The following is a 15,103-nucleotide window of genomic DNA, read 5'->3' as shown; positions in this document are numbered from 1 at the left end:
GAATCAGACCCGAAGACTCAAAAGATGAACTAAACATTTCTCTTTCCGGTACCAACAGCAAAGCCTCTATGGGACTGACAGGAAGAACGAAAGACTCGGACCCGAACCCGAAGACTCGAGAGATGAACTAATCATTCCTGTTTCCAGTACAGAACCTATTGGATGTTGCGCGGTCAACACAAAATGAACAAATCACTCTCTGAGACAACTCGGTAGTCCCGAGTCATATTAAAGATTCGTTCAAAATGAACGAATCATTCATGACCGACCCATCACTAGGGCTTGTCCCAGATCACAGAAAAAAAATGTAATGGTGTATTGATCAAAGCGACATGGCGCTAAAACTTAAAACTACTTTCCTCAAGCTCCATTTGCAAGATTGAAAAGCCAAGTTTTCCTCTTTTCTCTAGCCACGATCGCATCCATATTCCCCTCTTTCACTTTTCACACATAAAAACCACAATTGCCAATGCGATTCTTCTTGCTCTATTTGTTCACCACTAGCTCATGCTGATGACGGTTTATTCTTCTATAATAACTAGCGTCGTAGCCTACGATTCAATAGGTGTCATCATCATCATACAGTCTACCGACATGTCGTACCCAAGTTTATTAGATCCATGTCATACAGTGGGATTTGTAACATTCTCATAGGATTACTGAAATCACACTGGCATAATGTATGGAAATGAATAAATATGAATATTAATAAATACTTCACAGCATTACTTGTGTTTCAGCTTCCAAAAGAGACGGTTTTGAATTTCTATCAGAAGATGACATTACTCAACACAATGGATCGTATTCTTTACGAGTCTCAGAGGCAGGTGAGCGATGCAGTGGATTTCAGTGTCATACCGACTCCATCGTAAAAATGAAATTTAATGACATCTGAAAGTTTATAATGCTTAAATTTAGTACGCATTTGTGTTGAAGGGTCGTATCTCATTCTACATGACCAATTACGGGGAGGAGGGCACACATATTGGAAGCGCTGCAGCTCTTGACCCTGCTGATCTGGTCTTCGGACAATACAGAGAAGCTGGTGAGAATGTTTACAAGCTGGAGATACAATAGTGACTCTCCCAATTTTGTCATTAATAAGTCTTGCACTTGAGTTATTGCGTCTTGCATTATGAGTTATGCAATCAGCTTTACTTTTTTCAAGTTACAAGTAAAAGTAATGCATTACTAAACAACATATCTGAGTTACTTTTTCAAATAAGTAGTGCAAGTTACCTTTTCTCATTATTGACTGACAGCTCTCCTGTCCGCATGTTGAGAGAAATCAGGAGTGTGTGCAGAGGTGCTGTGTGAACATGATGCTTATTATAGATGTAGACAAATCGTGAACGTGTATTGCTTGTTGTTAAAGTAGTGCATATTTGACATATAATCATTTAAAGCATATTGTGTGTTGTATACACAGTGAAAATAGCCTGTATTTGAGATAAATTAACAGAATTGTCTGGAAGCTAACTTATCTAGATGGTTGTCAATTAATTTAATTTTCTACTTTAATAAGATTTCCTCAGTAAATAGGCAAGAATAAACCTGGTGTCCTCATGAGTCCTGTTCTTCTCGACAACAAAACTCTTGAATGCGACGAGCTGGTAATCACGACTTTTTTGATAGCACGTGAAGACAGCATAATCTCACTTTATTAACCAATGATGTCTATGCTGAAGTAAGAGTGTTAAACTTTCTTGTTCTTCCATGATCCAGAACAGCTGAAAGGTTAGTCTGAGCGGCGTCCTCTACTGTACGTCAGTTAGCATCTCCTTCAGCCTGAGGCTTATCTCACTTCCGGTGTGAAAGGGCCTTTACATTTGCCATAAATATAACTTTTTTTGTTATTGAAAACAAGCAAGCCCAGCCCAGATGAGAAACAGTAACGCAAAAGTAATAACGCATTACTCTCCACAAAAAGTAACTAAGTAACACAACTAGTTACTTTTTTTCGGAGTGACACAATATTGTAATGCATTACTTTTTAGTAACTTTCTCAAACACTGATGAAGTAATACATTTTGTATTAATATTTGACTTTACATAATATTTATTTATTATATTTAACACAATTTTACTATGTAGTAATATTTTATTCAATTGAATTGTATTTTTTCTGAATTTCTGTAGGTGTACTGATGTACAGAGGCTTCCCTCTGGATATGTTCATGGCACAGTGCTACGCAAACGCAGATGACCTGGGCAAGGGCCGACAAATGCCAGTTCACTATGGCTCTAAAGACCTTAATTTTGTCACCATCTCCTCACCACTTGCAACTCAGATCCCCCAAGGTAAGAATGTTACGCAGTACATCAAGAGTATTTATATACACTATTGTTCAAAAGATTGGGGTCTGATTTTTATGTTTTTGAAAGACGTCTCTTATGTCAGTGCTTCTCAGCTGGTTCGGCTGTGAGACCCACAGTTTCCCATGGTCATTAAGGACCGACCCAAAGTTTTAGGAGTTTGAACCAAGCTAATTTAAAATAAAAAAAAGGTGACACAAAAATGTACCGTCCCACTTAACGTCACATACACATAAATTGTAAGAATATCACTAACACTGATGAATGTACAATATAAGGTAAGTCTATTAAATAGCAGTCTCAAACTAGTGTTTTTTTTTTTGTAAATACAATGAAGTTGGTATGAGCCACCACTATATATTTTATAGAAAACAGCACAAAGTGAAAATAAAGTGGCATTTTGGGATACACGATACTTTAACATCTATTAATAAAACATGGTCACTGATCCTGATGAACGGATAGAACATCATGCAAATCCTTCTCAGCCAACACACGACGTACCCGTTAAGTAACAATGACGTAATTTAATTTGCTCTGAGTGATATACAGCACACACCTCCATATTGAGCACAATACAATACCTGACAGGACAGGAAAGTTCAGGTGAGGTGAGAGACTTTTTATTTTGTAACCAGTTATGAAAATAACGTTAAAATAATGACACTGACATATAGCCGGACAACATCTCATCTGACAGCAGATGCTAAAACATGTTTACTTGTTTACTCTTTACTTACAGTAAACTGCGTTTGACAGAAGAGTCAACAGCTTCATGCACATCTTTCAAAATAAAAGTCTCGCATCTGAAAAATATTTAGAATTACGTTTGTTGTTGTTGTTTCTTTGACTACGCACTCCGCGAACCACTCATGACCCACCGGTTGAGAAACACTGTCAAACAATAAAACCAGTAATATATTATTACAATTGAACTGTTTTCTATTTTAATAAACAATAGTTAATATGTAATTTTAGCAGCCATTACTCTTTACTGTCCTCTCATTTTTGCTCAATTAAGCTCAAATAATGCATCTTTGCTGAATAAAAGTATTAATTTCTTAATCTGAATAAGAGCTCTGATCTGTGTCTGTATCAGCGGCCGGGGCGGCGTACGCAGTGAAGCGGGAGAACACAAACCGTGTGGTGATCTGTTACTTCGGAGAGGGGGCGGCCAGTGAGGGAGACGCACATGCTGGATTTAATTTCTCCACCACTCTTGAGTGTCCTCTCATATTCTTCTGCCGTAATAACGGTTATGCTATCTCCACCCCGACCAATGAGCAGTATAGAGGCGATGGTATTGGTAAGTAACTGTGTTCGCCACAGACTCCCATGTGAATCTCTGCATTTCATTGGCCTCATTTTTTTCTTTTTTTCAATTTTCGTCCAAAGCTGCTCGAGGTCCAGGTTATGGACTGATGTCGATCCGTGTCGATGGAAATGATGTTTTTGCAGTGTACAACGCCACGAAGGAGGCGCGACGCAGAGCGGTGGCTGAAAACCAGCCCTTCCTCATTGAAGCCATGACTTACAGGTAGAGTTTATCTACATGAATCAGCTGAATATCAGGAACAGGATTTTCTATTAGCTATAAACAGCCTATGTGGCACAGTGTAGACCTGGAGGAGAATACGTCGGTGCCATTAGGGGTTGGGCCTATTTTTATTGTATGTAGAGTGGCAAACTCAGCAGAAAACACTATGAGATGCACTGTGAACCTATTTGTCAACACAATATTTTGCAATGTAGGCTTTTATGAAGCAGCATAAAATATGTAGGAGAGAACTAGCCCATTGCTTGGGGGGAAAAACGTGTCAGGTTTGATACAAGTTTCTTACAACAGCTTTTTCGAGATATGCATTTTTTGTCCATATTGCCCAGCCCTAATTAATAGTACTGTACTATTGTACTATTATAATGTTCATCTTCTTGCCAGGATGATTGTTTGGTACAGTGTTAGAGCACAAGTCAAGTGTGATACGAGAGACAAGAGAGACATATCCCAGGGATCTGTGAGTGGTCTGTTATCAGGGATTTTTCTGCATTGGAAATATGATGCCGGCCGCCAAAGATTTGATCATTTAATGTGATGATACTGCCGTTCTGCATTACCATTACCCGCTGATAGCGGACTGCTTTAAAACGCTCCCTTGGGTGTTTGTGTGAAGAGCGTCAAAGGTTTCTATTTACAATGTGTTTTTGCAGCATCGAGTTTTGTAGCCAATCACAGACGAATCTGTTGAGCGCGTGAACGCAATGGCCAATCAGACGTGTTTAAGTTAGTCAGAATCCGCTAAAAACAGCAAAGTTTTTGTTCAGCGCAAGCTCTGCACGCTTGCGAATCCTTTTAGTATGTAAGCTCATATATCGGTCCAATGGGCGGTCTCCAAGAATACGGGTTTGCGCGTTACTGTCTTTCCTCGTGGCAAAGTAATTTGATTAAATGAAATACATTTTTTCATATGTCTTACCTCGTTATTTCATCTGACTCCATAAATGAAAAGGTTTTAATGATATCTGTGCATTATTAAATGTGAGCGAATGTTTGACTATTCTTTTTAACTCTTTACTGAAAATAATGTCAGAGTCAGTTAGAATAAAACCAAATGTTTACAATTTATTATGTCAGGTAAATATATCATGCAAATTACATAATCAGTTCAAAGATAATCAATACAAATGCTCTGGAATAAAGAGAAAAGATGCAAACCCGACATTAGAAAGTACATGATGCTGAGAGTATCGGCCACTCACAGCATCACAGACTGATCTCAGTTACACAAACGCGCTGAGTCTCTTGTTGCACTTCATTATATTGACAGAAACTTCTTTTCACATGGAAACATTTGCTAACTATGGGAATTTTCATTCAGAGTTTACATCTTTTGAGAGCAGGATGCCATTTGCCTGGAAGACACACCCTCCTAAACTCTTTTAACTTTATTAACCTTTTGTTTTACTTCTTTGGGAATGAGACCTTTGTACCAGTCGCACTGAGACATTTCAAATGATACCAAACGTGTAATACTGTATGATAATTCTTCACATTAAACCATATAGATTCTTGGGTGAATTTTGGTGATCTCAGCATGGGAGAGAAGGAACGGGGGAAGAGGGAAAGAGATGTAGATTAGGATGATTCTAAGGTGAGACTTGTGTCTCGATAGTGCAGTGAGTTCAAATGTTAATTTCCTTTGTTCTCTCAGAGAGTTGCCCTCTCTTCCAGTTCTTCCAGTTTCTCCAGTCTTACAAGTACAACAGAGTCCTTGGTTATATGTGTCTTCCTACATGGTTGTTTTAGTAATTAAAAGCTACACACTCCATCAATTAGAGTTATAAGAACTGTTGCCAAACATATAACATGCTAGAAACATAATAATCATAGACTCTTAAGCATTTGCCTATTTAAATCCAAACAGTGACCTTTTTCTTGCCAGCCAGTTTATTACATAAGGCAAGGCAAGTTTATTTATATAGCTCATTTCATACACTATGGCAATTCAAAGTGCTTTACATAGAAAGGAATAAAAATAATCACAAAATAAAAGCAAGGAAAATTAAAAGAGTTATTCAAAATGATTTACATAGAAAGGAATTAAAATAATCTCACTATGGCAATTCAAAGTGCTTTGCATAGAAAATAAACACAAAATAAAAGCAAGGGAAATTAAAACAGTTATAAAAGGAATTAAAATAGATAAATGAAAATGAATTAGAGTAAAATTAATTAAAGTAGTAAAAAGATACATAACTTCTCATCTGGCAAAACACCGGTATATCTTATTTTGCATATAGTTTTACTGTGGTGTTTATTTGGCGCGCCTAAGAATTCCATTGGACGTCTCCGATGGACCCAATTTTTCCCTAAAATTGGACAGGAGGAGCTCTAGGACAGACTCACGGGGTAACCTCGGGTTCAATGCCCCATCAGTCCACACCCCAAATAAAAACACCCCTTACAACTCACAATATGAGTTGTAAGTTGTGGTTTCTGCACATATTACTGAAATATCAGTGCATCCCTAGTGTTGTGAAATGATTTCCTCTTCCCGCTGCAGGATCGGTCATCACAGCACCAGTGACGACAGTTCTGCGTACCGCTCAGTGGACGAGGTGAACTACTGGGACAAGCAGGACCACCCCATCTCTCGCCTGCGACACTACATGACGGCCCGCGGCTGGTGGGACGAGGACGAGGAGCGCGCCTGGAGGAAGCAGTCCCGCAAACTCGTCATGGTGGCCTTCGAGAAAGCCGAGAAACGCCTGAAGCCCCACCCCGACCTGATGTTCACTGACGTCTACGATGAGATGACTCCTCAAATAGCCAGGCAGAAAGACGCCATGTGGCGGCACGTCCAGCAGTATAAAGAGCATTACCCACTCGATCTCTATGAGAAATAGGCCATGGGCCGTGGACACAACTGGAAAATGTCTTGCACATGTCAGATTGTTTGAATTCTCTTTTTTTTTCCCCGTTTCTTCATTTTCATGTTGCATTAAATACTGAAAGATGTATTGTTATCCTCTATATTTGCCACTAGAGGGCCTCCATTCTGTTATTTTGTGCCTTGGAAAATGGTGTAAAAGGAGGAGTGGAAAACGGTTGAAGATCTTCTACACTGGCCTAATGTAGCAAGTGTTCTAATACAGTATCATCATATTGGCATAGTGTTAACAATCCAGTCACTAGCGTTTCTTCATGAAAATCTTGAGTAAATCCTGTGATGAACATCATTAAGGTGCTCTTCATTCAGTATCTTTGGAATATGGGTTTCTAAATCACTGTAAACGATCATCATTGATTTGATTTCTAATTCTTCCATAAACAACACTAATACTCACTGAAAGTGATTGTAACACGAGCTTTTGAAATGTTTAATTTTTGTGTGCATCATTACCTTTAGACTTTCCACTCCAAACTGAGCCATTAGTATATACATACATGTTTAGCTGTGATTTTTAATGAACTTTACAAACTTTCTGTGTGAGACTCACTCAACTGTTACATGATATGAGGACAACATGATGCTGTGTTTGAGATGTATTCTGATTAACTTTAGGGGATTGTAAATTTAATATTTTAAACAATAAAGATGCTCATAAAATGTAATTGCTCATATAATGAAGTTCTTACTGTATATTGCCTTGTGTTATGGTCGTAACCCCCATCTTATGGAGACCACAGTGGGCTTTAAATATGTAATAACTGGTGGTGATTGAAGTGTTATGCAGACTAATAATGTTCAGTGTGTTGTGGAGACTCATTATTGATGAGGGCTGAGTGAACCGTTAACTTAAATGCAGAGGATGGCAAAACAAACGAAGACAATGAAGTGACTTTTATTTATTTATTAATTTTTTAAGTAATTTGTATATATATATATATGGGTGAGATATGACAGGGACATGTTTTGAGAGATTCATGAGAATCTCACTGGCGCTACACAGGAACCCTGTGACTTATTCTTACAATATTGTATCTTTGTACCTTGGACTCGTAGGGAAAATCATATCATGAATCATATTACCAAAAATGATTCTGTTAAGCTGAATCTGTTTGTATGTTACATTCAGCATGGTATAAAGCTCTCAAAGCAATTACACAATCACACAAAGGTCAAGACTGCCAGAGCCCATTTTTAGGCAATTTGCTCATAGTGGTTCTTGTGAGCTCCCTCCATTTATCACTCCAGTAATCACTGACCTTTTGGGGATCAGATACATTTCTTTCTCTTCTATTATTGAAGCAAATTTCCCCCCAGATTTCTACATAAAAGATAACAAATATCATCTCTGCTTCCTGTAAATGATTGAACACTGAGCTTAATCAGACGTCAGATCTTCTCATAGTATCACAACCAAATTAAATACATATTCAGTATTCATATTTTAGCTCAATTGTATTCCTGATGATTCTTAAAATGGCTTCTTGTTAATCCCTGTTTTGGGGCGTTGAGTCTCTGATGCTCATTGTTGTCTCAGTTTTACAGTAACAGTTCTCTAAGGTGGCTTGGCAAATTGTCAGAGAGAAATCAGGTATTTTAGGGGCCTTTTATATGATATTTATTTATTTGTTCCAAAAGAGGTGTTCAACTTTCTTTGTCAAAGTACATTTCTTTTAGCAACAACATTTTTTGTGCAATGTTGCATTGATTGTTATATGACAGTCAGAATCTGGAATGCAGATTAAATGTTGTCAAGGAACATAAAAACAATATTCAAATCTGTATGTGCCATAGCCATGGGTCTGATTAGCATAAATGATGAGTACAAACAGGAACATTATAGCAGATTTGATGAAATCTGTCACAACAACAGCTTGAGTCTGACTGTTAGACGGGCGGCTGCCTGGTGTTTTATGATGCAACAGATCTTATGAATATTTTCCAGGGCCATTACATTTTCTGTGGTGTTCAAAGGCATGGCTCTTTCAAAAGCACTGATTTTCTTCTAATTTGTCTCATGATCCCCACTTACATTGATTGCTATTCTCATGGGCCTGTTTTATACACAATATATTTTCAATAATTTTCAATGACTATTCACACATTAATAGACTGCTGCGATCAGCATTGCCCCTGGTTTCACAGGCAAGGCTTAAGCTATCTCAGACTAAAATGCATGTTTGAGCTGCTGATATCTTAAAATATATCAGTACTATTGTTTTGTGTCAAGATGCACACCAGTATTGTTTTTTTTTAAGGCACGTTTATAAAAGCAACTGAAATATCCTAATTGAACTAAGGCCTTAATCACATGCATACAGTCTACATTTAGAGGTTATCATTGCCTCTAAAACTTCAACACCCATAATGCACTGGGCATGTTGCTGGCCAAGGCTACTCCCACCAGTCTGCTATGGATACAATTACCAGTCAAAAACCACCTTGCTTTAGTAGGAAATACTTCTTAGCAAACTTTTAGTCATAATGGTGTCGACTTCCCGGGTGCAAGACTTCAAAGAGTAAACGTTTAGCAGGAGTGAGTTACTTTCGGTTTCCAGTGAAGATTCCAGCGCGTTTAGGCAGTGGATAAAACCTGAAAAACATATGGAAATATGGGATTTCAAACTGGATCACCACAAACAGTGTTTTAGGCCAAACGAACAGTGTTTTAGGCCAATTGGCCCAATAAATATATTTCATACTTATATTTCATATATTTTTGTTATATTTCAAAATATATTTCAATGTATTTGGAATATATGCCATATATATTTTTGACACTTTTGGGGACCCATACAGAAAAAAATACATTGAAATATATTCTGAAATATAACAAAAATATATGAAATATAAGTATGAAATATATTTATTGGGCCAATTTCAAATATTTGCATATATTCCAAAATATATCCTGAAAATATATTTCAAATATATTTCTTTTGTGTATGGGAAGAAAGCTGTTGCCATATGTTGCGTTCAAGTCATCTCGTATAGATCGTATTTACGAGATGAACGCACTTGAACGCCACCACAATGTCGTAAATACCAGTGGGAAGCGCGGGATTTTCTCTAAGCCACGATCTTTAAGAGTTGTGGGCGTGTCAGTGAGAAACATGGCGGAATACCACAATACCGAAGTATTGTACAGAGCCACACTTCCGCCACTTAGCAGGGCCAGATGTGTTTTAAACACATGATCTCGTGTCCTTCAATGACCCCATATTCGCTCAGTGACGCCGTGATTAAGTCTGAACAGATTGCGTTTTCATTACCGGCGTTAAAGCAGATGTATTCATACACAAAAGAAATGTATTTGAAATATATTTTCAGAATATATTTTTGGAATATATGCAAATATTTGAAATTGGCCCAATAAATATATGTAAATATATTTTGAAATTTAAAAAGTCAACATTTTCACAAACAAACAGCACATTTTCAATTTAATTTTTAGATAGACCACTTCAGCCATGGATGTGGGCATGGGAGAGCAGTACTCCACTTCACCCACCCACATTTTTCTTACTGGTCAGGGATCGAACCGGCAACCCTTCGGTGACAAGCCCAAAGCCCTAATCAGTAGGCCACGGCTGCCCCTTTGCTAACTTTATTGGCCTAAAATGGCAATTTTATGTAGGAAACAACACACAGAATGCAGAGGGGTTTTTTTTCCCCCTATTTTTACAGAATTGAATACAGATATTTAATAGTGTGTGTATGCAGTGTTAGACACTGAGTTCTATCTATTGTTTAAGTGCACTTCATTGTTGGAGTGTCACTGCTATACTTGCATCATAAATATTGTGCATATTTTCAATATTTAAATGACTTCAGGAAAGATGTCAATAAAACAACAATAAATCTAATAATTGCACTTAGTGTTAGGTATGTGCCACCTAATAGTCCTAGGAAAGCAACTATCTGTCATTTTACATTGCAGTCATTTAAATGTAAGTACAGTATTTATTATAGCTGTGTGTCATTATACAGTAGTGAAATATGGTAGCCTACTGTTGTGTATTGGGGAAAAGGTAGAGGAATTACTATGATCAAAATACATTTTCGACCCTTCTTTAGCAAGCTAAACATTTTATGATCATATATGTTGTCATATATTTTACATTACATGTTATAAATGTAAATATATTTCACACTTAACATCATATATTTTTGTTATATTTCAGAATATATTTCAAAATGATAAATATAAGTGGACAACGTCAATGTATTTGGAATATATGCCACATATATTTTTGACACTATAAAATATATTTACATATATTTCTTTTGTGTATGGGACACCTGATGCACATTTCTTTGTTCTTCATTTTCTAGAACTAGAGTAGAACCTTGCTGTATTTTTGTGTAATTAATTAAGAGAAAGTACACACCGCCATCTTACTCAAGATGTCTTACCCATCTTACCCATCATAAACACGACTTCCCATCTCGTAAACTACGAACTTCCTAGTAGGACTTGAACATTGATAGTGATATTGAATATTGATACTTGATAGTGTTCCATAATGCTGTTTAAAGAGTAGACGAAGTACGATACAATTCCAGTGTTAAAGGAGACATATCATGCTTTTAAATCGTTCCTTTTTACATATAAATCATACATTTGTAGTCTATATAAAGCGGAACTGCAATGCTTGGGTCTGAATTCCTCATTTTTATAGCTCCACAGGCGACAGGCCCCTTTTCTACCCCTTTTCTGATGTGCGTCTGAGAGCAACTCGTTTTGGTGCGGTCTCTTTAAATACAATTGAGACACTTCATACCCCGCCCACACTCGGTTCAACTCCACCCCGTTCGGCCATTTTTGTAGTTTGACAGCAGAGATACGATTATCTAGCGGCACAGAAACTTTTTATTCACACGTTATTAACAAAATGTCAACAACGGAAGACTTGTCCAGCCAGCCTTACATGTTCGAGCCAGAGTCGGAGCCGGAGCGAGATGAAAATGAAGACGACGAACCTGCAGAACAACGTCTTCATATGGATGTATCGCAATGGTGTGTAACTGTATTTACACATGAAACATTGGTCTTCCGACCTTTTACCACCGTGTCGATTTATTTTGATTAATATGTGCGAGGGAGAGAGAGAGCAAGACAGCGTCTAGTTTGGAGACGGTGAAGTCTTGTTTACACTTTCGCCTGGCTCCGAAGAGAGAGAGTGAGCGCGCGCGACCGGGTCTCTCTCTCTCTGCTCACAAGTGCAGCAGTTCATCTACATTAAACGGTGTAATGAAGCGTGTGGGTTACTACATCCAACAACCGAACATTTTAACTTACCCCTTCGTAACTTCTGCATCCTTTAGCTTGGACTACAAAATTGCAGCGAGAAATAAAAAAGGCGGATTGCTCGAAGTGTTGGGCCGGAAGTCAATGTCCTTATTTGGCAGTTCCGCTGCAAATACTGTGACGTAATAGTTCAAAAAACGTCATAGAGAACAGAAAAATCGGAACAGGTTGAAAAATATGACAAAAACAGAATATAAAGATATCAACGAAGCACCTGAAGAAAATAATTTCAACTTTTCTGTACTTCTAAACACTCCAAATATACAACAAAATGCATATAAGGGCTAAAAAAGTGGATTTAGCATGATATGTCCCCTTTAAACATATCACTGAAAATTGTAAATTTGATTTACATGTGGGCATTTGATGTTGAAAAGACATCAAATTGATGTCAAAATCAATCCATGACATTGATTTGATGTAAACTGAATGTCAAACATATTGACCTGCATATACATAAACCAATTTCAGTGAGGGTATTAACTTTCTCTTTTCACCCAATTACCACTGGAAGACATCGCCTTTTACACTGACCTTAAAATGATATGCTGTATATTGATCAAGTCTTGACTAACTTTTGACGTCAAATTGATATCAAGGTGCCTGCTGGGAAAACAATTAATAATACATTCAATAACTCAAACCACATGGTCTTTTTTTTCCTAACACATTTATTTATTTTCTGACATTTTTATTCTCTTTCGTTCTGAGATGATCTGTGGAACAAAAATAAGAACATTTACAAGAGCAACATGCAAAAAAAAAAAAAAAAAAAGTTTCATCTTGCAGCTTGCAATTAAGAGAGAAGATGAAGGTGGGTGTTTTTGGGCAAACATACTCATTTTAGCAAAAGCACTTGGTGGGCAATGTGGAAAATCTGATCACTTTTACAAAAATAAATGACCGAACAACCTGGCATGATTTTGGATGGTTATACAACTGTGCTAATGTGTATTGGATTCAGATGTATAGATCTGGAAATCAGGAGAGATGTCCTTAATAACAGGAGGCTTGTGCTGCAGGTCGTGACCTACGTTGGTTTCGTCAACAGCTTTTAATGAGCCGCGTGTTTTGTTCAGTCCATCGATCAAGTCCCAGTTCAGCAGCAGAATGAGAAAACACATGGACCTGTGCTGTTTGTGAGCCAGTGTTTCGTAAGGATGAGAAAGAAACAGATGCAGGCATTTTATATCTCAGCTTCATAAGAAAAGACTCTGCAATGTAAATAAATACATAAATATATCAATATAGAATAAATACATAAACAGTTGTTTTTCTTCAACGATACATTAAGTGGGGATTTTGTGGCAGCATCTGACAAACAGATGCAGATGTAAAAAAAAAAGAGAAAGAAACAGGCTAGAAGGCTTTTTTTTTTTTTTTTTAGAATGAATTCACATGTTTAAATGTCATCTTTATGTTTTGCTATTGTGTTCTCGTTCTAAAGCAAACAGTTTCATTCTAGCAACTAACAGGTGACAGTAATTGTCTTGTGTTGTTGGCAGACATGCACTCCTGTGCTCTGGAAAGAAAGGGTGGATGTGGTTTTTCAGAGCATGAATTGAAAACAAACCTGGCGGAGAAGTTGACCCTTGTGACCACAGACTTAATGAAATGCTGGAAACACAGATCTGAATCAAATAAAAGCGATTAAGTGTGGCCAGAAAGACTGTATTTTTTCTATGGTTTTCATATTTTAATGGACTGTGCGGGCTAATTGCACAATAAAAGAAAATGGAAACATATATAAATAAATAAATAAATAGAAGTGTTCTTTCAGTTTAATGGCCTGTCCTTCATCAGCCTGCGTGTGTATTGTCTGAAGGCCTCCGTGAGCTCAAGAGGCTTTTGAAACGCAGTAGGGATGTGGTACTTTGTTAGCCGTAGATAAGAGCACAGAGTTGTGTGTGCTCAGTGAAGTCTTTGATTCACACAAACTTCAGAAATAACAAAGGAGTCGCTTTTCCTGAAACATCCTAGAGCAATAATCCATCACATCCCACTAGGAGGACATTTTTTCCCCATTAAACATGTGCTGTTCACCCTAAGACTCACAAACTGATTGATGAGCTAATTATGGGTTTTTAAAGTATCAAGAATTATTAACCCTTTCAGATATTTTGACAACATTGAAATGGCATTGATAAAATACTAGTTCCTCAAATAATGGTCTACGGTCAGACATATGAAGTATTTGTGCTTGACCATGTTTTTTTTAACACTGTTTATGTATAGCTACAAGTAATGCAGCAAAACTCGACATTACCCGTAAATGTGTTTTCCAGATGAAACATGAAACAGCTGGAGATCTTGTTTCATTTTTGTGCTCAGGGTTTAGAAGTATAATTTTTTCATGCCGTTGGTGTTTACAGTATGTTTATTATAGATTCTGCAGAGGACTGCAATGAACTGCAGCTGCTTTTAAAACTTTAACCAATGTTATGAGACTTGAAGCCAGTCTAAAACCTAAAGTCAGCGCTTAAAGTCGGCATGAAATGGAAGTTGCGCTAGTCTTTCCTTCCCTGTTGTGTCGTATATCCCAGTGAAACGGCTTCTCGAACAAGGAAAAATGTAGGGCGAGACTTGATTTTGTCCATCAGGAATTGATTGGATCTCATGTGAGTGACAGGTTGCCCCGCCTTTAATCTTTGATTAAAGATTATGAGGGCACTGATAAATCATTTATAGTAAATACTACAAAAACAAGAATTGTTCTTGGTGATTTTTGGCACACATGTATGGAAGCTTGTTTCTGTTACAGAATAAAAAAATAAAAAAGGTAATTGCTAGTTTCTAGGTAAGATTAAAGGTAATCTCGCAATTTAGATTTTTTTCTAGCAATTGCGAGTTTACATCTTGCAATTCTGAAGTCGCAATTGCAAGTTATAAAGTCAGAATTGAAAGATATAAACTCACAATTGCAAGTTATAAAGTCAGAATTGAAAGATATAAACTCACAATTGCAAGTTATAAAGTTAGAATTGCGAGATGTAAACTCGTAATTGTGAGATAAAAAGTTGCATTTATC

The 15,103-nt window shown here is 37.2% G+C and overlaps 1 protein-coding gene across 1 annotated transcript in view; it reads left to right on the top strand.

Moving 5' to 3' along the window:
• The window catches only part of bckdha (branched chain keto acid dehydrogenase E1 subunit alpha), a 9,135-nt gene extending 1,706 nt beyond the window's left edge, over positions 1-7,429 (top strand). Inside the window, exons 3-8 of the mRNA XM_084124309.1 lie at positions 741-827; positions 937-1,045; positions 2,140-2,301; positions 3,416-3,622; positions 3,712-3,853; positions 6,378-7,429. Coding sequence (XP_083980435.1) covers positions 741-827; positions 937-1,045; positions 2,140-2,301; positions 3,416-3,622; positions 3,712-3,853; positions 6,378-6,720 — 1,050 coding nt within the window. The 3' untranslated portion in view covers positions 6,721-7,429. The remainder of the gene's footprint in view (positions 1-740; positions 828-936; positions 1,046-2,139; positions 2,302-3,415; positions 3,623-3,711; positions 3,854-6,377) is intronic.
• The last annotated feature ends 7,674 nt before the right edge of the window (positions 7,430-15,103 follow it).

This window comes from Abramis brama, assembly GCF_963993115.1.
Source record: "Abramis brama genome assembly, chromosome: 9".
NCBI lineage: Eukaryota > Metazoa > Chordata > Actinopteri > Cypriniformes > Leuciscidae > Abramis > Abramis brama.
Note: the sequence above shows the minus strand (reverse complement) of the source record. Positions and strands in the feature narration are given on the sequence as shown.